This window comes from Callithrix jacchus, chromosome 5 (genome assembly GCF_049354715.1).
Source record: "Callithrix jacchus isolate 240 chromosome 5, calJac240_pri, whole genome shotgun sequence".
Taxonomy (NCBI): Eukaryota; Metazoa; Chordata; class Mammalia; order Primates; family Cebidae; genus Callithrix; species Callithrix jacchus.
Window position 1 is genome coordinate 10,255,797 of NC_133506.1, and position 26,384 is coordinate 10,282,180.

Genomic DNA, 26,384 nt, shown 5'->3' on the forward strand with positions numbered 1-26,384 from the left:
GTGAAGGAAGCAGGAGGAGGCAGGGGGCAGAGCTGAGCAAGGATGTGGATGAAGCTGGAGTCCAGCCTCAGAGCCATGGAAGCTCTGGAGTGTGGATCCTACCCTGTGGCAACGGGCCAGTCTTTGGTAGCTCTTTGAGAGCAAGTCAGTCAGAGGCTGCCAGCCAGCCCTATGGTGAGGGAATAACCACCCCTGGCATTTCTGGGTGCCGGTGGATGAGGGCACTTTGCAGCTGGGGGATGAGTGCACTGACTTGCACTGATTTAGTGTATTCGTTTCCTAGAACTACTGTTGCAAATTACTGCAAAGTTGGTGGTTTAAGACAGACGTTAATTGTCTCCCCATTCTGGAGGCCAGAATCTGAAAATCAAGGTGCTGGCAGGTCCATCTCCCTCCAAAGGCCCTAGAGGTGAATCTTCCCTTGCCGCTCTTAGCTTCTGGATTCTGTCGGCAGTCCCTGTGGCTATGTCACTCCAATCCCTGACTTCATCTTCACAGTGTCTCTTCCTCTTCTGTCTACTCTTCCTCTGCCCTATTGTTATAAGGACCTCGTCACTAAATTTAGGGGCCCCTCAGATAATCCAAGTTGATTTCATCTCTGTATCTTACAAGGACCCTTTTTCCAAATAAAGTCACTTTCACAGGTTCTGGGACATAGACATAACTTTTGGGGGGCCACCATACAACTCACTTCCCCCAGTGAAGGGGTCTGGGGTGAGGCAGCAATAACATCCCCTACACACGTAATCCTCAAGCCACTGGACCACTCAAGACAGTCTCTGTGGATTCTGCTGTTCCCTTAGCTGCTGGAGAGGCTCGTGAGCACACATACATGAAGCACTGTTCCCTTAAGGCGTGCCAAAGCTGTCCTGTTCACCCTCTGCAGAAACAGGGCATGCAGGGGCTGTCAGCTGTGCAGCATCTCTGCCAGTAGAGAGCATTCTCTTTCTCCTCCACCAGACTTCTTATATACTACCTCATCAGTCAATGCCCCAGTCATAAAGCCCATCTCAGCTCCCACCTAACAGCCTTGCTGTTTGATGGCACTGTGTGAGTTAGCATAATCAACTCTAATGAACAGTCACCAAATGTGGTGGCTTAAATATGTTTAGTTCTCTCTAACAAAACAGTCCAGGACATCAGTCCAGAGTGGCTTTTCTCCATAAAGTCATCCAGGATCAAGCTGTCTTTTCCTCAGCTCTCCCCTAGGGTGACACCCTCATCTGTATAGCCCAAACAGGCTCAGAGACACCAAAGGAGGATAGAAGAAATGGGGCAAGCAGCTTCCTTATAAAGATATGACCTAAAGGTCTCACCTTACCTGTGTTCATGCCATTGGCCACACCCTGCTACAAGGGAAGCTGAGAAAGACGGTCTAAATGGGCATCCCAAAACCCAGGTAAGACTCAGAGGGTTCTATCATGAAAAGGAAGGAAGTTAGATAACAGCAAGCATTCTCTGCCACAGACACCTTCTGTCTGGCTGCTTCTACTGTCCTTCTTCCTATGAACAAATCAAGTTTTTCTCTGTCCGCGGGTACCAGATGCCTCTCCCTCTTGAGCAAGCCCCTGTAATCTATAGTATTTCTTTTAGAACAGGGAGCTGGCACAGAACCCAGGCCTCCATCTGCCTGTAATTTGATGGGCCTTGTGCTTCTGGGATGTGAACATGAATTCTTAGGAATGGAACTAAAACCAGGAGTATCTCACCTTTCACTTGCCGCTTCACATTGTGTGTGCAGAGCTTCAACAGACAGAATGTGAGTTTCTTTACCAGTTGCATGCTAGGTTGGGCCCCTGTCAAACCTAGTAGTTCTATGCATTCTTGCAAGTAGAGCATTGAAGTTTTCAACTATTATTGTTTGTTCCTTCAATTCTGTTAGTTTTTGCTTCATGCATTTTGGAGCTGGTATTAGATACATATGCTTTTTTTTTTTTTTTCTTTTGAGACATGGTCTCACTCTGGTTGACCAGGCTAGCATGCATTGGTGCAGTCTCGGCTCACTACAGCCTTATGGCTCACTACAGCCTCAACCTCCCAAGCTCAGCTGATACTCCCACCTCAGCCTCCTAAGTAGCTGGAAGTACAGGTGCACACCACCAGACCTGGTTGATTTTTTGTATTTTTAGTTGAGACAGGGTTTCACCATGTTGCCCAGGCTGGTCTCAACCTCCTGGATTCAAGCAATCAGCCTGCCTCAGCCTCCTAAAGTGCTGGGATAATGGGTGTGAACCACCACACTTAGACTGTTATTAGATACATATGCTTATAATTGTTATTTCTTTCTGATGATAGACACTTTTATCATTATAACATGTCCTTTTTTTTTTTTGCCTCTCATAATTTTTACTTAATGTCTATTTGTAAATTAGTATAGCCAGTCCAGATATCTTTCAGTTAGGGTTCACATGATATCTCTTTTTTCAGCCTTTTATTTTTAAAGCCTTTTGTACATTTGAATTTAAAGTACATCTCACATAGATGGTATAAAGTTGGATTGTGTTGTAGTTTTCTTTTTTAATCCATTTGCCAGTCTCTGCCTTTTAATTGAAGCATTTCATCCATTTATATTTAATGCAATTGCTGATGAAACAGGATTTATGTCTGCCATTGTGCTTTGTGTTTTTTCTTTTTCTTATTTTCTTTTTGAGACCGGGAATTATAAAGAGTTCCCATATATCTTCTACCCCCACAAATGTACAGTTGTCTTTCAAATTAGATAGGAAAACAAAATCATTACGAACAAAAATACATTTATACTGACTTTTACGTTAACTTGTATAGTGACTTTACCAGTGCTCTTTATCTGTTCATGTTAATTTATACTACTGTCTTGTGTTTTTTCATTTCAGACTGAAGGACTCCTTTTAGTATTTCTTGTAGGACAAATCTGTTAGTGATGAATCCTCTCAGTTTTCATTTATCTGAAAATGTCTCAATTTCTTCCTCCTCCTCCTCCTCCTCCTCTTCTTCTTCTTCTTCTTCTTCTTCTTCTTCTTCTTCTTCTTCTTCTTCTTCTTCTTCTTTTTGGAGACTGAGCCTTGCTCTGTTGCCCAGGCTGGAATGCAATGGCACAGTCTCAGCTCACTGCAACCTACACCTCCTGGGTTCAAGAGATTCTCCTGCCTCAGCTTCCTGAGTAACTGGGAATACAGGTGCCAACAACCATACCCAGCTAATTTTTGTATTTTTAGTAGAGAGGGGCTTTCACCATGCTGGCCAGGTTGGTCTTAAACTCCTGACCTTGTGATCTGCTCACCTCAGCCTCCCAAAGTGCTGGGATTATAGGCGTGAGCCACCGCGCCTCTCCTCTCCTTCATTGTTGAAGCTGATCATACCATTTTTTGGTTGACAGTTGTTTTCTTTTAACACAATATGTCATCTCACTGCACCTGGCCTGACAAAGACTTGCAATATGTCATCTCATCTTCTGACCTTCATAGTTTCGTAAGTTATGTGGTGATCTTATTGAGGATTCCTTATACATGATGAGTTACTTATCTGTCTCTCTCATTGCTTCCCAGTTCCTTTTTTTTTCTTTGGCTTTCAAAAGCTTGAGTATGACATGTCTTTCTGTAGAGCATATACTTTGTGTATGTCTTTAGTTCATACTACTTGGAGTTTGTTGAAATTCTTAGATGTGTTCAATAATGTATGAGCACATTTAGGAAGTTTAGGGGCATTTTCTTAAACATTTTTCTGTCCTGTTTCCTTCTACTCTCCTTCTCAGATTCCCACTATGCATATACTGGTATAATTGATGGTTCCCACAGGTCTCTTAAGCTTTGTTATTTTCTTCATTCTTTTTTCTTCCTGTTCCTGAACTAGCTAATATCAATTGGCTTATGTTCAAGTTTACTTATTTTTTTCCTTCCATCAAATGAGATATGCTGTTGAGTTCCTCTAGGTCAGGGGTGTCCAATCTTTTGGCTTCCGTGGGCCACATTGGAAGAAGACTTGTCTTGAGCCACACATAAAATACACTAACACTAACAATAGCTGATGAGCTTAAAAAAAAAAATCTCATAAGAAAGTTTAGAAATTTGTGTTGGGCCAAATTCAAAGCCAACCTGGGCAGCATATGGCCCATGGAGTGCAGGTTAGAGAAGCTTGTTCTAGGTATTTTTAAATTTTAGTTATTGTTCTTTTCAACTTCAGAATTTCATGGGTTTTTACATATAATTTGAAATCCTTTATTGATTTTTTTTTTTTTTGGTGTGACCACATTCTCATACTTTTCCCGAATTTTTTAGATGTAGTTTCCTTTAGTTCTATGAACATATTTCTATTGCTCATTTAAAGTCTTTGTTGGCTGGGCACAGCACTTTGGGAGGCCGAGGTAGGTGGATCACCTGAGGTCGGGAGTTCAAGACCAACCTGACCAACATGGAAAAACCCCATCTCTGCTAAAAATACAAAAACTTAGCCAGGTGTGGTGGCACATGCCTATAATCCCAGCTACTCGGGAGGCTGAGGCAGGAGAATCACTTGAACCTGGGAGGCGGAGGCTGCAGTGAGCCAAGATGGTGTCACTGCATTCTGGCGGGGCAACAAGAGTAAAACTCTGTGTCAAAAATAAAATAAAATAAAATAAAATCTTTGTCTAGGCCAGATGCAGTGGCTCACTCTTGTAATCCCAGCATTTTGGGAGGCAGAGGTGTGCAGATTGCTTGAGCCTAGGAGTTTGAGACCAGCCTGGGCAACATGGTGATACCCTGTCTCTACAAAAATTAGCTGGGCATGGTGGCTCATTCCTGTAGTCCCAGCCACTTGGGAGGTGAGGTGGGAAGATCACTTGAGCTTGGGAGGTCAAGGCTGCCGTGAGCCATGATCTCACCACTGCACTCCAGCCTAGGCAACAGAGCTAGATCTTATCCAAAAAATAAATAAATAAAGTATTTTTCTAGAAAGTCTGACCTCTGGCCTTCCTCAGGGATAGTTCCTATTGACTGCTTTATTACAATGTATGCGTCTTACTTTCCTGTACTTTGAATGTCTCATAATTGTTTGTTGAAAACTGGACATTTTAATCAATAATGTTGCAGTCTGCAAATCAGATCCTCCCTCCCAATTTTGTTCTTATTGCTATTGCTGTTTGTTTGTTTAGTGACTTTCTTGGACTAATTATATAAAGTTTGTATTTCCTGTCATGTATGATCACTGAAGTTTCTGCTCTTGACTTAGTTATCAGGTTATGATTGGACAGGCGTTTCTTCAAATGGCTTTAAATGCCAATAAGTGTTCAACCCTTTGCCAAAAGGCTCTATGTGTGTTAGGACATGCTTTTAGTGCTCCAGCAATTTACAACTCTGCCTTGAGCCTCACTTCCTGCTTCCCTGGGGCCTTGGGATAAACCAGAAGTGAGAGATCAGGGGCTTTCTCTGCCTTTTTTGGGCATGTGCATCTCCCTGCACATATGGATAGCTTTCTAGATCTCCAGGAATATATCAGAGCTTTTTAGAGCCCCCCATGAGCATCTTATTCCCCACTTTTTTCTTTAAAACATTATGGCCAAACTTTTATTTGCCCCCAACTTGTACTGCTGCCTCATGTCGCTGCAATGTTAAATAATTGCCACTGGTTGTTTTCAACAAACACCCTTGAAGGTAGGGCCTTTCCCATAAGTAAGTTCTGAATCAGGTCAAATAACAAGTTCTGCAAATAAAGCTGTCTGGGAGTTGCTAGGAAAGTTAAACAGTGAAAACCAACTGGGAATATAGCTTGTTGAGAGGCTCCAAACCCACTCTACCCCTTCCTATGGTTGCTAGCCTGCTAGTATTCACAACTACAATACTAGAACCAGCAAGGTAGCTGGTCTTCAACAGGGCTGGGAGTCAGGGATGGGAATAGGGCAAATTAAAACACCGCAAAGCTTTCTGTTCATATTACAACTCAGCCATTTTTCTTGCCTCAATGTTCCTTGAGTTGTTGTACACATTTTGTTAATTTTCAGAGTTCTGAGAAAGTTGATTTTGACCATGTTTGCCAGTGTTCTTGTTGCTTTATGTAGGAATAGATTTTTCAGAGGTCTTTACTCAGCAATGCTCAAACTCCTGTCCCTGTAATTGTTATTTCTTACCTGGGTACAAGTCGAAAGTGGCTTGGGGGCTTTGGTCCAGCATTCATGCAGTCACAGTAATTTTTGTCTCTTGAATTCCATCTATGAATCCATTAGCACCTGTTGTGGGGCAGGCACTATGATGGATGCTTGGGAGAAGAGAGGCTTAAACAATAATCCCTGCCCTCTGAGAGCTTACAGAGCAGTTGAGGAGACAAATATAATTATGTAAACAACATGTTATAATTTCGAAAAAATTTGCTGGCACGGTGGCTCACGCCTGTAATCTCAGCACTTTGGGAGGCTGAGGCAGGTGGATCATGAGGTCAAGAGATCGAGACCATCCTGGCCAACATGGTGAAACCCTGTCTCTACTAAAAATACAAAAACTAGCTGGGCATGGTGGCACATGCCTGTAGTCCCAGCTACTTGGAAGACTGAGGCAGGAGAATCATTTGAACCTGGAGGCAGAGGTTGCACTGAGCTGAGATTGTGCCACTGCACTCCAGCCTGGTGACAAAGTGAGACTCTCTCAAAAAAAAAAAAGAAAAGAAAAAATTTATGAACTTGAAGAAAGGTCAGTAGAGATTATCCATAATGACATAATGATAAGAAGAAATAGAGAACAACGTAAGGCTTGAAGACCACACTATCCAATAGTACTTTCTGCAGTGATGGAAATGTTCTGTACCAACCAATATGGTAACCAATAACCACACATAGTTATTGGGCACTTGAAATGTAGCTACCCTGGCTGAGGAATTGAATATTTAATTGTGTTTAATTTAAATCAAATTTAAGTAACAACACATGGTTGCTATATCTAACATCACAGCTATAAGACTTTAAATATTTGCTTGATTGGCCAGGATGACCTTGTGGTAGGGGTGGGGGAAGATCCCCTCCCATGGGAGGCTCATAGCTCTTCTCTGGCTCCCAGGGATAGGCAGGAGCTGGGGGCTATGGATACCCCCTGGCATGTAATTGTGCCTGCTGCCTGGTGAGTGTCATTCAGTGACACTGTTGGAACAGTTTAGGACTGAGCCACCTGGCAAAAGTTAGCTCTGGTCTACTTTGTTGGGGGTAAATTTAGACCCTAGATCAGGCACAACCTGACAAGTGCAATTGGATGAGAAGGGGCTGTACAAAAGAATCAGCCCCCTTCCTAATCCAATGGTCAATGCAGCATTCCCTGTTTTCCTCTACAGCCACAGAACTAGCCCAGTGCCATCCATCTCCTTCCACCCTTTCCAGCAGGATCTCCTGCACTCGTGCTGCAAGCAGACTTCTGTCCAGATCCATTCCGGCAATCCCCCTTGAGCTTTCAGAACCTCCCTACAGGGTCGGCGCTGAGATGAAACTAAGGTCTTCCGTCTTGCCACCCAAATGCACTGTACTTCCTTCCCCACTCCCCCCAGCCCCCACCACTCTTTTCAGAGCTGGGAGCATCTGAGGGAGGGAGAAGCAGAGGAGGTTCAAGAGAGAGTCCCTCATGTGCTCTGAGGGTCATACAGGCTGAGATGCCAGTCATAAGGACAAAGGTCTCCAAAGGGCCCCAAGTGAAGAGGAAGGACTTTTAAGGAGACCTCTGGGCAGCTGAAGCCAAGCTTAGGGCCAGACTGCCCCCCACGCTGAGACAGGAGTAGAGATTTGGGCAGTGGCCCCATAGAAAATTGGAAGAAGAGGGGGACTGCAGGCATGAGGCAGCTTAGGAACCGTATTAGGTGGAGTGGAGGTGGCTAATGAATGAACTGCCTGCAACTGAATAATAAGTTTTCTCTACAAAGTGGAGAGTTACTGGGTTGGGGACTCAAGCCAGCCGGGGATGTCTGGCTATGTAACTTGGAGCAAGTTCTTACCTCCCTCAGCTTCAGATCCCTAATGTGTAAAATGGAGCTGACTGATGGGCCTGCTGTGATTCTGGAAAGGAGAGGATGCTGTGGTGTTAGTAGGATGTATTCATGCAGTGCCCAGCACAGCAACTGCCTGAGTCATTTCTGACCCTCCTGCCACCCACCCTTACTGATCGTCTTAGGGAGGAAGTGCAGCTGAGTCTGAATGGCGGCAGCAAGGAAGTTCAGGCCCCACATGGTGGCTGACGCCTGTAATCCCAGCACTTTGGGAGGCCGAGGTGGGTGGATCGCTGGAGGTCAGGAATTTGAGACCAGCCTGGCCAACATGGTGAAAACCCATCCCTACTAAAAATACAAAAATTAGCCAGGTGGCATGCACCTGTAGTCCCAGCTATTGGGGAGGCTGAGGCAGGAGAATCATTTGAACCCAGGAGGCAGAGGTTGTAGTGAGCCAAGATTGCACCACTGCACTCCAACCTAGGCAAGAGGGCAAGACTTTGTCTCGAGACAAAAAAAAAAAAAGGAAGTTCAGTGAGAGCCAAGGGAGAACGTCCTGCCTGCAGAGCTAGAGGCCACAATCACAGGGAGACGTCCCAGGCTGAGGATGGGTCTTCCTCTGAATAGGAAGGGGGGCACTCTCACTTGGCCTCTGTCTGTTCTCTTTGCCCTGGGTGCCTGGTGAATTGTAGAAGATGCTAGGCCTTGCCAACACCCCCTACCTACCTCTCTCACCTGATTTGTAGATAAGAGGTGCTGAGGCATCTGATCTTGGAGGCCAGGGCTCACCTCCACTACCACCCCTGCCCAAGGCCAGAGGAACCCACAGCTTCTTTCCTTCAGACTCCCACCTTCTTTAAATCTCCATATGACTCACAAGCACCCCTTCCAGCTCCATGGCTTCCGCTGCCATCCATGCCCCATCCCCCCTCCTCCCTCATTTTTCTCTGTCTCTTCCCTTCTGTTCCTCCTGTGGACCCTAGTATCCTGCATTCACAGATGACTCCTCAGGCTTGGGGGGACTTAGAGGGGTATGTGTGTGCCTCTGTGTCCACATGGGCACACACCACGGTGACCATGCCCCAGCCCCTTCCTGCCGCTGCATGTACATGCCCAAAGGCCTCCCATTAACAGCCTCTCCACCCTTCCTCCTCTACCCTCAGGCCTTGTTTGGGAGAAGTGGAGTCACTGCCACTCTTGCTGGGCAGCTGGGGGCCCCTTAGCTGTCTCTCCACCCCCCTCCCCTTCTCCTCAGGCCCTATGCCCAGCCCTGAGGTTTGGAGAGCCTAGTAAGTGCCCTATCAACATGTTAATCAAATTACTTAGGAGCTAAAATTGACGCTGTTCATTAATTATACAAGATTATGCTAATTGTGCATGCAAATGCATGCAGGGGAACAGAAGGTGTTCAGGCGCATGGTGGGCCATTAGCATAGAGGATGGGGTGCGGGTGCATTGGCATGCTAATATATGCGCCCTGGCTATTTATAGTCCCCCAGCCCATCTGCACTGCAGCCACCTCTACCCGGGTGGGGATCATGGTGGGGAGGCCAGGTCCAGGCGTGGCAGGTGGCTATGGTCCTCGGGACTCTGTCTTGGCTGCTACCACAGGCTAAGAACAGGAAGCAGCCTGGGCCAGCAGCACCTAGGCCTGAAGGATTACAGTAAGCTTCTCATTCCCCTTCCCTTCTCTTGCCTAGGCCCTTTGGTGCCTGTTTCTGCCTCAAGAGACATCCCCTGCAGCCTCCCCATCGCCCACAGTGTCCAAGTCCCGCATAATTTGGTGCTGACCCCAGGCCCCAAGTCGCACTGCCCTCCTCAGTCTTGTCAGGCACCACGGGATGAATGAGCTGTCTGCCCCACAGTGGAACTGTTAGTCCCTGTGCATGGAGTGTCCTGCCTCCTACTTCTTGGTGAGATCCTCCAAGACCCAACAGCCCACACCAAATCAGAGCTCTAGGAAGCCTTCCACCCCCAAAGGCAAAATAAGTGGCTACTGCAAATTACACTTGGCAGATCCTCCTGCCGTGCCCACCACTCCATCTTCCTGTTTCTCTTTCCTGTTGGATTGTAATCTCCTTAAGATCTTGCCCAGTGCCTGACACATAGAGGTATTTAATAAATCTTTTTAAGTGGGTGTATGGAATGAATGAGGGGATGAATGGCCCAGCCATCTGTGTCCTCCTCTGTCCCTGAGCTGAGTGTAGAGAGAGGCAGACAATGAAAACCCTGGAGAGCCAGAAACTGCTTCAGTTTCTTCTGCAGCTCATGAGAATCAAAGACAAATCTTTTAGGATAAAAATTAGCAGAGGATGCCTCTCCCCTTATTTCCCCATCTCAGGCTGCTGTGCCAACTTTGGGCTTGGAAACACGTATCCAATTTAAAATACCCTTCACTCTCAATCTGTTGTCTTTCTCACGGCCTTCACAGGACGCACTGTTGTTTGGAACACCCTGCCCCTGCTCGTATATCCATTCACTGTACGCCTTCTTTCTAGATCTGCACTGTCCAATATGGTAGTCTCAAGTCACATGTGACCATTTCAATTTATGTTGATTAAAATGGCCAGGCACAGTGGCCCATGCCTGTAATCCCAGCACTTTGGGAGACCGAGGAGGGTGGATAACCTGAGGTCAGGAGTTCATGATCAGCCTGACCAATATGGTAAAACTCCGTCTCTACTAAAAATACAAAAATTAGCCAGGCGTGGTGGCAGGCACCTGTAATCCCAGCTACTCGGGAGGCTGAGACAGGAGAATTGCTTGAACCCAGGAGGCAGAGGTTGCAGTGAGCCGAGATTGGGCCACTGCACTCCAGCCTGGGCAACAGAGCAAGACTTGATCTCAAAAAAAACAAACAAACATAGATTTATGTTAATTAAAATGAAATAAAATGCAGTTCCTCAGTCGCACTAGCCACATTTCAAGTGCTCAGTAGCCATGTGTGGCGAGTGCATATCATTCTGGAAGAGTTCCCTTAGGCAGCACTGTATTCTAGACATGTGCTCTTCCTTGCCCCTGACAGTAGTCCTGTAGCAGAAAATGCACTCGGGCTCTGCTTCCAGCTCCTTCTCTTTGGAAGTGAGAACATAATTTCAGCCCTAAGTGTCTCATGGGAATGCAGGGAGGAAAAAGCTGGTGAAAGCCTTAGCTCTGTGACCTAAGGTTTCTTAAGATGGGATTCCTGGAAGCAGAGCCTGAGATGGGGATCTTGTGAAAAAGGTTTATTGAAGGAGAGCTCTCAGGAGAAAAGGGATGAGCTTAGAGGGAGCTTAGTGAGGAGGTGGCCTCAGCTGGAGTCTAGCGTCAACCTGGTCCCATGTGGAAGTCTGGAGCGTGAATGGCACAGAGTTGGTCCTCCTTGTAATGTCAATCTGTCATTGGCTGTGGGCTATTGGTAGGGAGTGTATGCTCTTGGCTGAGGGTAATTCTCGGATTACCTTGGGGTAGCTGTGAGTCATTTCACAGTCTAGACGGCAGCTGGGCATGAGGGAATCAGGCAGGCATTAACTCACTGTTAGAGTACCTAGACATTGTCTTCCAAAAGCAGCTCCAGGCCAGGCAATGGCTCATGCCTGTAATCCCAGCATTTTGGGAGGCTGAGGCAGGAGGATCGCTTGAGCCCAGGAGTTTCAGACCAGCCTGGGCAACATTCTGAGACCCCATCTCTACAAAAAATATACAAAATTAGCTAAGCGTGGTAGTGTGACCTGTTGTCCCAGCTGCCCAGGAGGCTGAAGTGAGAGGATCACTTAAGCCCAGGAGTTCAAGGCTGCAGTGAGCCAAGATCACACCACTGTACTCCAGTCTCAGTGACAGAGAGAGACTCTGTCTCAAAAAAAAAAAGCAGTGGACTCACATCAGTTACCTTCATATTTGCCTCCTCTGTTGAGTGTCTCTTTTGAGTAAAGCACTGTGCTTGGGGAGTTTATGCAATGCTGTCACCCTTGAGAAGTAATATATAAGTTAAATGATTGCCTTTCCATCATACTCAACCCACAATTTGCTTCTTTGGTAGAAAATACTGTATTGACAAGAAAGGTTTCTTTTCATTTCATCTTGAGCTGTTTTTACAGGGAGGAATAAAAAGCATTTATAGAAATGATTAGGAAGGCCAAACTGAGTTCAGGATGTAGGAAGGTGGGTGTGTGGGTGAACTACTCTGAGCTTTCCTTTAAGTCATAGGCATCAGGCCAGGCACGGTGGCTCATGCCTGTAATCCCAGCACTTTGAGAGGCCGAGATCGGCTGATCACTAGGTCAGGAGTTCGAGACCAGCCTGGCCAACATGGTGAAACCTTGTCTGTACTAAAAATACAAAAATTAGCTGGGCATGGTGGCAGGTGCCTGTAATCACAGCTACTGGGGAGGCTGAGGCAGGAGAATCATTTGAACCCAGGAGGTGGAGGTTGCAGTGAGCCGAGATCACGCCATTTTACTAGAGCCTGGGTGACAGGGTGAGACTTCGTCTCAAAAAAAAAAAAAAAGTTATAGGCATCAGAGTCGTGATGCATAACTACCACCCTTTAGATGCTTTATTCGTTGGATGACCGCTGTTCACAGCTCTTCATCTGATCTTTCATTAAACTTTTTATTGAGAATGTTCAATGTAGGCAGACTGGAATAATGGAGCCCATATAGCCCCAATGAGCTAGAACAATTATTAACTCTTGGTTCAGTTTTTTTCATACTGAAGATTTTCTCGACTGACAGCAGCAGTCACAACACCTGAAAGCCCAAAACGAGGAGCAAAAGGACCAAAAACTAGGAGCAAAAGTTTCTCCTTGGCAAGCCTGTTGAATCTGTAACCTCAAGGAAATCCCTACAGCACAGCTATCCTGGTCCCCACACAGCTGCCCCTCAGAGCCGCCCGTGAAGGACTTGCCGCACGGTACTGCAGTACCAGCCTGGGCCGACTCTGAGAGCCCCACTTAGAAGGACTTCTAGGACTCTTGTCAGCATCAGTCGTTCGTAAAGACCCCTGTTCATATCCTGACTTTGGCACTAAGTGACTTTGTAGCTTAGCCTTGGTTTCCTTATCTGTAAAGCGGGGTGGGTGCAGACCGACACCCCCCGGGGGATTCAGCAAGGTAATGCCAAAGTGACAAACTCAGCAGCGTTCCAGGCACTTGCTAAGCTGCTAAGCGCTTGATGGGTTACACCTGTGTCCCTTATTTTATTTTTTTTCTTCGCATATTTACCTCCCTAATGCATTTTATTTGTAAGTCACACTTGTATTTATGGTGTTTTCTTCCATTAATCCTAATGGAAGCTTCTGGGACTTGGCCTTTCCCTCACTCCCCTTTCTTTGGGGTCTGGATTAGGAAGCCATGCCCTCAGAGAGCCTCATGGCCACAGTGGGGATGGTATTGGGCACTGGTCCTGTAGTGCTCACCCTCTGTGGGGATCCTCGGATCAGAGAGGGCTGTGGACTTGGGCTCACTTTGCCCCACCCCCGTTCCCTGCCCTCATCCTGGTCAGGAAAAAGGGGCTTTCCTCGACTCCATTTCAGCCCCATAGGGCCAGGAGTGGGGAGAGCTGCTCAGAGAACACCCCCAGACTCATCTAAACTTTAGAGGTAGGGGGTGGCCCACTCAACAAAGTGCACTTCCCTTCCTGCCTCAAGTCCCTGCAGGGTGTCCCAGGCCCAGAACCTTGTCTTCACTTACCCAGGCCCTGCCCAGGCTCTCTTCTTTCAAGGAGAGCACCTGCCTGCAGTTCCCATGTCCACGTGTGTTCCACGTGTGTAGGTGTCTCTCTCCAGCTCCCCTGCCCACAGGGTCTCTCACCCTCCCCCAGTCCCCAGCCCCCGCATCTGGCCTCTGTGCAGACATGGCCTGGAGGACCTGCTGCTGCCCCTCCTTCTTCCCTGACTCCATTCCCATCCTTTCCTGACTGCTCAGGTGGAATAAAGTGTCACCCCCGGGCGTCAGCCAACAGAGAAGTCCCTTGGGTTGTCCTCACATTTGCCCTTCCAGCCTCCGCGGTGTGTCTGTCTCCCCCTGGTGGGCCAGGAGAGGACCAGGCAGCTGCGCCCGGAGGGGGAGGGTCAGCAGTCACTCTAGGTCCAAGGGAGAGGTAGGGCTCCTGATTCTCCTAGATCCCAATGGAAGTCCTCTCATTCCAGGTCCAGCCTTGGGGGCCGGTCACCTTTGCCAAAGCACAGTCTTCAAAATGTCAAAAGCATGATTCTCATACAAATTGCTACTGAGCATGTGTCTAAGTTTTCTGTAACTTATTGATGAGGGAACCAATGGGATGACAAATCTGATTCAAAGACGATGAAGAGAAATCGATGCATACATGTGTGAGTGTGTGAGTGTGCACGTGTATATGGAAAGGGGTGGAGGGGAGGGAAGGAGAGGCAAGGGATTGTGTGAATAATACTAGAATAAGATTGCCAGATTAGAGACAAAGCTAGTTAGTTATTGTCTGTAGAACAATTTTATCATCTTTAGGGCTAATTTCTCCACCGAACAGAAATTATTTACTTCTAACAAATATCATTTGTTACCCAGAAATTATTTACTTCTCCTAACAAATATCATTTGTTTCCAAGTCATATAAATTTTGGGGGGTATAAATTTACAGGGTACAAGTGAAATTTTGTCACATGTGTACAATGCATGGTGATCCAGTCTGGACATTCAGGGTGTTCATCACGCAGTACAATACATTTTTGCTAAGTATTGCCACCCCACTCTGCTAACAAACATCAAATTTATTCCTTCTGTCTTGCTGCTTGTTTGTACCCTACAACCCACTTCTCTTCATTCCCTGCCCCCCCCAACTCAGTCCCTTCTCTATTATCTGTCTTTTCATGCTCTACCTTCAGGTCATCAAAGGTTTTGTGTGTTTTGTTTGTTTTTGTTTTGTTTTGAGACAGAGTCTCTGTCGCCCAGGCTGGAGTGCAGTGGCGCAATCCCAGCTCATTGCAACCTCCACCTCCCGGGTTCAAGTGATTGATTCTTTTGCCTCAGCTAATCCTGAGTTGCTGGGACTACAGGCAAGCGCCTAATTTTTGTATTTTTTAGAGACCAGGTTTCACCATATTGGCCACACTAGTCTCAAACCAGTGTGATCCGCCCACCTCGACCTCCCGAAGTGCTGGGATTATAGGCATGAGCCATTGCACCTGGCCGGTCATCAAAGTTTTAGCTCCCACTGACAAACGTCATTTGTATCTTACCAGTTTTCTTAGCACTTTACAGTCTGTGCTCCAGTCAATAGTAAATGTGAGTCACTTTCTCCTAGAGACATAATACTCCAGAGAAGCATTGTCCATATTAACATAGTGCAAGCTACAGATGTACATACACTTATTTTTTGAGACAGAGTCTCACTCTCACCCAGGAGTGCAGTGGTGCAATCCTGGCTCACTGGAAGCTCCACCTCCCGCGTTCAAGCAATTATCATGCCTCAGCCTCCTGAGTAGCTGGGACTGTAGGCATGTGCTACGTCACCCAGCTAATTTTTGTATTTTTAGTAGAGATGGAGTTTCACAATGTTGGCCAGGCTAGTCTTAAACTCCCGACCTCAGGCAATCTGCCCACCTTGGCCTCCCAAAATGCTGGAATTATAGGTGTGAGCCACTGAGCAGGGCCTCAAGTCACATATGTAATGTTAAATTTTCCGGTAGCACAAGCAACTGATAGAATTAATTTTGATAATACATTTTATTTAACCCAATATATCTAAAAGATGAGTATTTCCACATGAAATAAACATAAAAGATTACTGATGAATTATTTTACATTCTTTTTTTTCTAAGTCTTGGAAATCTGATGTTACACTTACCACATACCTCAAGTTCAAACTAGCCACATTGCAAGGGTTCATGCCACGTGGGGCTGGTGGCTATAGTAATGGATAATGCAGCTCCAGTGCAGTGGTTCTCAAACTTCGGGATACACCAGCCTCACCTGAAGGGTGTATGAATGCACAGATGTGTTCTGACTCAGCAGGTCTAAGGTGGGGGCTGAGATTTTACATTTGTAGCAAGATCTCAGGTGATGCTGACACTGCTGGTCTTTCAGGGTGGTGCAGGCTCTCTGACTGGGGGCAGCCTTGTGGACTACCAGCTGGAAGGGAGTGAGGTTTCAGTGGCACCATGGATGCCTTCGGCTATGTGCTAGCTCTGAGGACAAAACCAGAGGGAAGGGAAAAGGGGACTGACCCTCAGTCCCCACCACAGGCCCAGGCATTGTGCTGCTGCTTTGACTCACCCACAATCTGCAGGTAATGCAAACGCTGAGGTGTCCCATAGACAGAGGTGCTGGCAGGGCTCTAGGGCTCTCAGGGAGGGGTGGGCCTTGAAATCTAGAGTGGCCAGAAAATAGGGCATGAGACTTGGCGTGGACCTAAAGGACAAATGAAACCTGTACTGGAAAGGGACATCAGGAAGATCTGCTGAGCGAAGGCTTGGGAAAGGGCCAGTGAGGGAGCAGGACCCTGCAGGAAACCACAGCCTTGGGGAGAGCAGAAGTAAAGGATGTCCCAGAGGCAGGACTAGAAGATGTCATGGCAGCCATCAGTTGCTACTCTCCCTTCATGGATGTGAAAAGATTTACCTACCCCAGGTCATGCAGAGAGTCCTGCCCTGGCCAGAGCCCCTATCTTGGCCCCTTCCCGAGGACCCTTCCTCTTGATTCCATAGGTTTGAGTGGACTGGGGTGCAGTGGACACATGTGTCATCTTCTGGTACAGTCCTATGCTTGTCGCATCTTCAGTGGTACCCAAAGGTGAGCATTCAGTCTCTTTAGGACAGAGACTGTGTCCCATCCTGGTGTTTTCCCCTCCATCTAGCATGTGTTGAAGGAACAAGCACATGGGTACTTAATTTAAAGGAACTGGTCTGCACTGCATGTGTGAGTAGGGAGTCTGTACCCTGTCACGTGAATGTGGGGTATGGATGACGAACATGTCAGACATGTGGGTGCAGTGTGTTTACATCATAGGGTATCATAAAGGGTGTAGGGAGTGGTTGCTGTAGCAACTAATAAGAGAGAAATGGAGTGCCTCCACCATGCAGGTGTGCCTCGCAGGAGCACTGGAGGTGTCTGCACCTTGGGGTGACCCGTGGGGGGCAAATATGGTGTCTACACATTGGTGACTACTGTTTGAGGCATAATAGCTGTCTGCACTGCAGGGTATCCCATAGGAGTAAATGGACTGTCTACACTGTAGGGGTGCACCGTTTGGGGAATAAAGGGGGTGCCCATTGTGTGGGGGAACATGACCAGTGCTGGAAGTGTAGACAGAGGCAGGACCCCAGGGAGATATATCTCCAGAAAGGTGATTGCCACCAACTCCCAATCAGGGGCTGCGCCCCGGGGACACCCGAGTTCCAGGGCCAGTGCTTACTCCTCCCAGCACTTGGGGACGTCTTTTTTGGGAACTAGCCTTTCAGGGCCTGTAACAAATCTTCCTCTGAATGGGAATTTCTTGTTTGCACACTTTTCAGGCAACACTGGTAAATTAAATGAACGTTCAAATTTGGGGTATATAAGTTGTACATGAGTAACTAATACAGTGGTTAAAGGTCCACCCAGGTCTGGGACTCTTGCAAATTTCCTTTTTTTTTTTTTTGAGATGGAATCTTGCTCTGTAGCCCAGATTGGATCTCAGCTCACTGCAACCTCCACCTCCCAGGTCCCAGTTCAAGCAATTCTCCTACCTCAGCCTCCCAAGTAGCTGGGATTACAGGTACAAGCAACCTTGCCCAGCTAATTTTTGTATTTTTTAGTAGAGATGGGGTTTCACCATGTTGGCCAGTCTAGTCTTGATCTCTTGACCTTGTGATCTGCCCACCTTGGGCTCCCAAAGGGCTGGGATTACAGGCGTGAGCCACGGTGCCTGGCCTTGTATTTGCTTTAGTAAATACGATGGTAAAAACATCTCCCAGTTGGGTGGAGGTAAAATGAGGAAGCTGACTGATGAGAAGCTCATACAGCAGCCTAGGAGGCAGTGCCACGTGCCAGGACCTACTGCAGACGTTAGCCCTGCACTCTACAATTTGTAAAAGGCATCTTCCCAGATGCTCACAGAGTGCTATAGAGCATAAGGCAGATACTGATCATATTCTGAGTTTACTAAGAGTACAACAGGGCCAGCCACGGTGGCTCACGCCTATAATCCCAGCACTTTGGGAGGCTGAGGCGGGCGAACCCCCTGAGGTCAGGAGTTCGAGACCAGCCTGGGCAACATGGCAAAACCCTGTCTCTACTAAAACTACAAAAATTAGCAGGGCATGGTGGCAGGTGCCTGTAATCCCAGCTACTCAGGAGGCTGAGGCAGGAAGAATTGCTTGAACCTGGGAGGCGGAGGTTTCCGTGAGAGATGGCACCACTACACTCCAACCTGGGTGACAGAGCAAGACTCTGCCTCAAAAAACAAAACAAATCAAAATAGTACAACAGCTAGAGTATTGTTCATGGTTACCTTGCTGGTAGGTGACCGGACTAAGGCCAACTGCCAGGAAGGAGAAGAGGACTGAGTGCTCATGTGTTTGTCCAAAAAGCAGCCTCGTCAGTGCATATGTGTTTTTTTCCCAGTAACTCTATGTAAACAAGAAGACATTCACGGTGTCTGTACCACATGTCTGACAGATACACCATGTGTATGTGGTGGGTATGTGCTCTGTGTGATTAAGCTTTTCCTGCGTGTATGATGGTTATAATGTGTGGGAGGAGGATCTGCCATGTGGGAGGGGAATTTGCTGGGGGCATCTGCTATATGGGATGGCTTTACAGTATTTGCAATAACTACATTTTGGATAATCGTTTATAACATAAAATGTGTATTAATGTATTTGTTCTGTGTATTTTCTGTTTATCTGTGCATCTACTGTGTGGGGTGGGCATACACTGTGCGTGATAGGTACAGGCTCTGTGTCTGATTACTATGCCACTACATGTATGATGAGTGCAGGCTATATATGGAGTATGCTTCACACAAGTTTATGCTTGTGTGAAGGTTATACCCAGGGTGTGTGCAGTGGCTGTATTTTGTAATAGTATACAAGGCATAAACAGTGTCTACAAAGAATATGCTGTGTATGAGGAGTGTACATTGTGTAGGTAATGGGTATACTCTGGGAGGGATGTGTCGTGTGACAGATGTACTATGTGGGTGATACGCATATACTATGACATACACATAGTGTGTGATAAGGTTACATTGGGTAAGTGTGTACATGGTTACCTTACTGGTAGGTGACCGGACCAAGGAGCATACATACGGAGCATACATTGAATGTGTATGGGTATACAGTGTGGTGGGAATAATAATGACTAATAGGTATATGTAGTGTATATAATGGACATACACTTTATGAGGAATACATACTGTGTGGGAGTGCTACATATACACTTTGTGGGATAAATAAGCACTGTGTGTATGGTACACGTGTAGTGAAGTAGTCACTGTGGTGGGTCTATTTGGTGTGTATCAGGCACCCTATGTATATGCAGGCCATGATGGGAACAGGGGTGTGTGGCTGAGTGGGAGCCGGCAGAGGGGAGTCATCCTGCTGGGAGGGGGCATGGCAGAGAGCAGTTGGATCCTCATCTGTTTCCAGAACCCCCAGACCCTTGAGCCCACTGACCACACTGTTTCAGGTTCTTCCTCAAGTTCTTCCTCAAATGCAACCAGAACTGCCTGAAGAATGCGGGGAATCCCCGAGACATGCGCCGCTTTCAGGTGGGTCTGGAGAGAGGGGTTTCCCCTGGCAACCCCACCCTTTCCTGATGGAGGGGAGGGGAGGGGGAAGGGAAGGCTGTGACCCTGCCACCCTGGGCAGATCTCTGCCCAGCCCTGTGCCTCCCCAGCCTGGAGCCTGCTGGGGGTGGGGCAGCTCCTTCTCAACTTATGCTGGCTGCCAAGGGAGGCTTCATTAGAGTCCCACTTAAGAAGATGCTAATTGTGACATTTTTACATGATTAACGACCCAGGCAATTTGCATAGCGTGAAGCGGAGAGCAGCTGCCCTCAGCACATCCCCAACCTGCACACCCCTCCCAGTGCAGGGAAGAGGGGGAAGAAGGCAGCCCCAGTTTTCTCCCCAGAATAGGGCAGGGGCTCCTGCTGATGGGTTCTCCAGCGGATGCTGCCCCCCGCCACTTGCCTCAGACACCATTCCTGCCTTGGAGGCCCGTGGATGCAGCCCCGCATTCCTGTGTATACAAAAACAGTGGCCACCCTTTGTCCAAGGAGCCAGTTTTTCCAGGGGTCTTTATTTTTGTCGCTCTGGGGAGTCAGTTCATCTGGGGGTGTCACCTGATCCAGCTGGCCCCCTTCCACCTGCTCAGACACTGCAGGACTGAAGCCCTCCTCCTCCCACCAGTGACCCTAAATTCCAGCATCCAGCCACCAGCCTCAAGGTGCTGGTTCCCCACCACATTCCCCTCACGGGAGCCCCCGAGGGCCCCAGCCAGACTGGCCTCGGCTCTCCTCGCAGGTGGTGGTGTCCACGACGGTGAGCGTGGATGGACACGTGCTGGCCGTGTCCGACAACATGTTTGTGCACAACAACTCCAAGCATGGCCGCAGGGCGCGCCGCCTGGACCCCTCCGAAGGTCAGGACCCCCGGCCCAGCCCCGGTCGCCGCGGGCTCAGCCAGTCCCCAGGCCCCAGCTCCGCGCGGTCCCCTGACCTGGGTCCTCTCCTGCCTCCCAGCTGCCACCCCCTGCATCAAGGCCATCAGCCCCGGGGAGGGCTGGACCACGGGCGGCGCCACCGTCATTGTCATCGGCGACAACTTCTTCGACGGGTTGCAGGTCGTGTTCGGAAACGTACTCGTGTGGAGCGAGGTGGGCCAACCCCGCCAGTCTCCCTCGGGGCCTGGGGGCTGGGCCCTCCCCTCGCCGGTGCGGGACCTGCAGGCCTCCCCTCTCCTCTCGCAGCTCATCACGCCCCACGCCATCCGGGTGCAGACGCCCCCGCGGCACATCCCCGGGGTGGTGGAGGTGACCCTCTCCTACAAGTCCAAGCAGTTTTGCAAGGGAGCCCCTGGCCGCTTTGTCTACACAGGTGAGGAGTCGGGCGGGGCAGGGGAAGTCTCAGGTGCGCGGAGGGAGCCACACCCCGCGCACGCGCGCGGATCTGGGTTCTTGGAGTATGGAGTGAGCGGAGCTCTACGCTGTGGCCACGCCCCCTAGGCGGCTTGGGGCCGCCTCCACCCACCAGTGCCTGTGACCGCTCGGCTCGCAGGACAGTCTTTCCCTGGATCTGTGTGTTTCCCTCCCTGGCCTCTGGCTCCATAATCCTTTCCTACAAAGTGTCCCGTCCCTCCTGCCGCCCCACAACCAACATTCTTTCTCCCTTGGCCATCTCACTTCCTGAACATTGTGTCTCCCGCCCGCAGACCCTCCAGGGTTTAAAGACTCTCCAAAGGGGTGTTTATTTCAAAGATGCCACCAAATGGGGTCGCTGCTCCCCGAATCTTCCCTGGGTCTCTTGGTTCCCCCCACGCTACCCCAGGCCTCACTGCATATACACGCACACACACCTGCGTACATACACAGATACACCCCTTGCCAGGGTGAGCAGTGAACATGCGTAGAGATGCAGTGTAGAACCCCCTAGCCCGGCTCTATTTGGCAGGGAGCCGAGTCTTCTCCATTTCCATCCTCCCGCCGCGCCCCAGCCAAGCCACCCCACTGCACTCCCCACCAGCGCGCTGCCCTCCCCCCCCACCCCTCCACCCCCACCCCCACACACACGCATGGATGCTCATCGAGCCCTTCTAGAGACACTCGGTGGTGACCCTACTTACCCTCAGGGAGGCGCCAGTCTAATAGGAAAAGGCCGAGCAGAGAACCGCTTGGGGTGGGTGGGGTTACACGGTCCAGGGGCTGACAGTCAAGGAAAACCTCCGGTAGGGAGGGTCTGCTGAGCCCCGCAAGGAGGATACCCTTGGGCTGAGTGGGGAGGTTGACCTGGGGAAGGAAGGGCGGTCGCAGGAGATGGAACCACCGGTGCCGAGCCCCAGAAGTGCTTTCCTCTTTGCCGGGAAACTAAAGGAAATACACTAAGTCAGAATTAGAGGTGAAGGTAGGGCATTAAGACTGGTGGATTAGGTCGGGCCAGGCTATCCCAAGAGGCGGGTGAGGGAATCAGGAAAAGGGGAAGGAGGAGGAGTAGTGCCGTAGGGAGCTGGGTCAGACGCGCGCGCGCGCGCGCACACACACACACACACACACACATACACACACCTTGCACAATGCCAGGGTAAGCAGTGAACACCACACATATGGAGATGCAGTGTAGAATCTGGCCGCTGGCCGGATCTTCTCCACTTCCATCCTCCCGCCCCAGCCCAAGCCACTCACTTCTCCAGTCGCTTCCCTGGGGTGCATGCAAACCTCTAGCCCTCAGATGCTGCGGAGGGTCCACTTGAGCTGGGATAAATGGAGATTGTTGAGTTTTTTCTTTTTTATAATTAACTCCTGATTTCACTGGATGCAAAGAGAAAACTCTCCACGGAGTCCTGCCCTTAGGAATATAGCTCATATGTGTATAGTTTCCCTTTTTTCTAATCACAAATGGGATCGTATAGTGCATGTGTGTTCATGCCAAGCGGCTAGAGCAGAGGACAGAGCCTGGCTCGGTAAATATTGTTGAATGAACAAACGGAACTGAAACTTCCCCGAACCTCGCTGCCGGGTGTGCCTGGAGTTTTCCTGGGGACTTGGGCTGGACATGGTGGAGGGGCTGCGGCGAGGCTCCTGGACTGGGCGCTGGCCTGCTTTTGGCATCCTGAGTCCCACTCTGGGAGTAGGGGGTTGCGGGGGAGTCCTCCAAACGTCGCGCCTCTCCCCAGCCCTGAACGAGCCCACCATTGACTACGGATTCCAGAGGCTACAGAAAGTCATTCCCAGACACCCCGGAGACCCCGAGAGGCTGCCCAAGGTACTCAGAGGGGTGGGGCGGGGCTGAGGGTGTCCTGTGGTCGAGGGGGTGAGGAGGGGCTCCAGGGGGGGCCCTTCGTCGCCCCCAGGAGCTGCCCCTTCGTCCCGCTGCCTCTCCCCGGTCTCCAGGAAGTGCTGCTGAAGCGGGCGGCCGACTTGGCGGAGGCCCTGTATGGAGTGCCAGGCAGTAACCAGGTATGGCGCCTCCGCCCTCCCAGCGCCACCCAGCCCAGGGGTCCCCCGCCCGCGGCGCCCGCGGCTGCCCCGGCCGTGCCCCGCTCTTGTCTTCACAGGAGCTCCTCCTGAAGCGCGCGGCGGACGTGGCTGAGGCTCTGTACAGCGCCCCCCGCGCGCCCGGGCCTCTCGGACCCCTGGCCCCGAGCCACCCGCACCCTGCTGTCATGGGTATCAACGCCTTCAGCAGCCCGCTAGCCATCGCCGTCGGGGACGCCACCCCGGGGCCCGAGCCAGGTGCGTGCGCCGCCCTTGGGCCCCGCCATCGCCCCTCCCCGGCTGGCGCCGCCCCCTGACGGCCGCCCTCTCTCTCGCAGGCTACGCGCGCAGCTGCAGCAGCGCGTCCCCCCGCGGGTTCGCACCCAGCCCCGGCTCGCAGCAGAGCGGCTATGGCAACGGGCTCGGAGCTGGCCTGGGCGGCTACGGCGCTCCGGGCGTGGCCGGCCTCGGTGTGCCTGGGTCCCCCAGCTTCCTCAACGGCTCCACCGCCACCTCTCCCTTCGCCAGTGAGTGTCCTCCGCCTGCGAGGGGAGGGCTGGGGCCGGGGCGGAAAAAGGCTCAGCCCCGCCCCCGTCCATCCCAGAGGAGTTGCGGCGCTGGCGCTGTGAGGGTCCACCCTGGCCCAGCCCTGGGGGGGGGGAGGCCCACCCTCACCACCTGGGACCTCCCCTGCGGTGGGACCTCAACCACACCCCTCGGCTGCACATCCCGGGGTCCTGGGGCCAGAGTACTTTGAGCATCTTTAGCCTTCTTTGCCGGTCAGTTAGGCACATCCCTTCTAGGCCTCCAGTCCCCCTGAAGTGGGATCTAATGGGTGGCGGGCGAGCAGCTGCAACCTGGGACACCGCCCCCTTCCCATCTTGCGCCGGGACTTGGGGAGGAAGCTGGCGCCGCCTGCCGTAAGCCTAAGGAAACTCAGGGCTCGAGGGGAATGGGCTTCCTTCTCGCCGCCCCCAGCCCCCAGGACTCCCAGAGGCCCGGTGGGCGTGGGGAGGATGTAGTCCTTGCGATGTCGTCCGGCAGAGCGAGCGAATTCTGTGTGATCAGACAGAAGTTGAGTTTCAGTGTCCAGATCAGGAGCTGCCGGGCATTCAGCAAGTTACTTGAATTTGTTTCCTCTCAAATAGGGTCAGTTCCATCCCCTGCTTAAGGTTGATCTCGGATCTGAATGTGCCACTGTGCCTAAAGGGGCAGGCAAAATTCTCAAGGATGTATGATTTCGGAGTCGCAGCCCTGACTGTGGGCGCCGACCACCTCCCATCTGGCTTCTTAGAGTGGGGAGCTCAGAGCTGGGTGGACGGGCAATGTCTTTGTGTCATGAGTGAGTCTGTATGTCATTCCCAACAGCTCTGATGCCTTGTCATTTTACACTGCCCTCAAGTCTCTACCAACATCAAGTTCCAGATCAGCATGTTCACAGATCTTTTGAGCTTAGCCATTCAGCAGACATTTGTAAAGCGCCCACTTAATGCAAAGCCCAAGGCTTGGAGGATCCCTCCACTCCTGTCACCTGCAAGAAGCCTCCCTATCAATCATAAGGGAGGTTGTCCCTCAAGTCCCAGGTGACTCTGCAGTGCTGGAGAAGTGACAAAGTCTGTCCCAGAAGAAACTGGTTGTGGCTTTGCCTGTGGTTCCCTCCCCTCCCCCTGCCCCATATTTGCCATTGCTGAGACTGCACTGTTAGTCCGACCGCCTAGCTTTCCTTGTAGGGCCTGTGTCCTGCCTGCTGCTGTTTCTCGCTGAAGGCTTGAGTCCAGCCCTTTCCTCCAGCCCGAGCTTCTGGGACCCAAGGCCTCATAAGCCAGAGTTCCAGAGTCTGCATAGGCTGTGGCCCTCTGGCGTCCCTCCCAAGCCCCCGCCTCTCCTGGTTCTTTGCGCAAACCAGGCTTGACTGCTCCTGCTTCCCTTCAGTTCTGGGGCAGTCCCCTCACAGCCTGTCTGTGGGCGCCCCTTGGTTTTGAAACTTTCCCCTTGGGCCAACACTAGGGTAGTCTGGAACACTGGTCTCCTCCCACACATACAGTGTGGCCAACAGTAGGGGAACACGCTGCCCCAGTGTGCAGAAGCCAGTCTGTCTGGGGTCTTCTGATTCAGCAAGAACAAGAATTCCAGAGCTGCTTAAACCCAGCATCAGCTGGAGACACGCTGGACTTGAGAGAGTGTTGGTCCCATTTTGTGATATTGTCTTGACCAGGGCTTACCCAGGTACCCTTCCACTCCCCACGTGCAGGGTGCTTTGTGGCCCAACTCTAAGAGGTGTCATTCTCATTGAGTTTTCCAGAACATTCCTGGAATGACATTAGAACTGTCCCAGCCAGAGGCTCAAGGGCTGTTTGCTTGGGTCTCTCTTTGTTCTTCTGCTTCTGCCACAATTCCCTGGAATGACTCACAATTCCTCGTGCTACCTACACAAAGTGCAAAATGTGGCTGTGAGCCTTGGGCGTCGAGAGCTATAGTACATTTTCTGGCATTGTTCTCAAGCCCTTCATCAGGTTCTGGGGCCTCTCCAGCTAGCAGTAACTATTGTCTTAAAGGAGATGAGGCTGAGGGCATTTGGAAGAGGGGCAGCTGTTGAAGGAGTTATTGTATCAAGGGGGGTAGGAGGGTACTCTGATGCCAAAGGCAGCCTTCTCAAGCTATTGCTTTCTTCCAGGAAGCCTCATTGAAAGTGTCGATGAGAAGTATCATTCTCATTGAGTTGCCAGAACACCCTACTGCCTGCTGCCAGGACAATACTCAAATCATGGCCTTACCGGTCTTTACAGGAGAGAGGCAGGGAATTGGGTTCAGATGAGGATGTAGAAAGGTGGGATCCAGAGATTCCCTGGGCCTGAGCCCCCAGGAGAGAAGGCTGCAGGAAGAGGGGGCAGGCAAAGCCCGTGTGCAGGAGGCTCCCTTGCCATTCCCAGGAGGGCAAGCCACAGGCTGGATGGCTAGGGAGTTTGAGAACAGGAAGATCTGATGTCGATCGCTGCACTTTTCTTTAAAATTGACCAGCTGGAAGAGGGAGATTCAGGAGACTCCCAGGGTCCCAGCTGGAGATGACAAGGACCTGCATTAAGATGTAAGGAAACCAAGTGACCCAGCGTGCAGGGGGAGGTAGGAGAGGGACAAAGGAGCATAGGAGACATTGGCAAGGAGAGCATATTTGAGGAGGAAGTTGGAGCCTGTTTGTGATGTTGGACAGAGAGGCCTTGTAACAGGAGCCTGTGTGTTCCCCCAGACTTCATCCCTGACTACTTGCTCCAGCTCTTCTGTGACCCCTGAACTATGACTCTAGCCTTGGCACCCCAGGGCTCATAGGTGTTTTCTAGCGTCTCGGAATTCCCGGGGCT

At 50.3% G+C, this 26,384-nt stretch overlaps 1 protein-coding gene across 5 annotated transcripts in view; it reads left to right on the top strand.

Moving 5' to 3' along the window:
- Positions 1 to 26,384, top strand: part of EBF4 (EBF family member 4) — a 69,395-nt gene that overhangs the window by 37,952 nt on the left and 5,059 nt on the right. For 4 of the 5 annotated variants that reach the window (XR_008481180.2, XM_035298252.3, XM_054255166.2 and 1 more), the window contains 8 exons: positions 19,526 to 19,607; positions 20,364 to 20,481; positions 20,582 to 20,715; positions 20,809 to 20,935; positions 22,728 to 22,816; positions 22,945 to 23,010; positions 23,109 to 23,286; positions 23,367 to 23,555. Coding sequence is in view for 4 of the 5 variants with exons in the window: in XM_035298252.3 (XP_035154143.1) it covers positions 19,526 to 19,607; positions 20,364 to 20,481; positions 20,582 to 20,715; positions 20,809 to 20,935; positions 22,728 to 22,816; positions 22,945 to 23,010; positions 23,109 to 23,286; positions 23,367 to 23,555 (983 nt within the window). In the remaining variant the exon portion in view is untranslated. Of the gene's footprint in view, positions 1 to 19,525; positions 19,608 to 20,363; positions 20,482 to 20,581; positions 20,716 to 20,808; positions 20,936 to 22,727; positions 22,817 to 22,944; positions 23,011 to 23,108; positions 23,287 to 23,366; positions 23,556 to 23,831; positions 23,962 to 26,384 lie in introns of those variants that run through there. The other variant, XM_035298253.3, reaches the window with a different exon arrangement.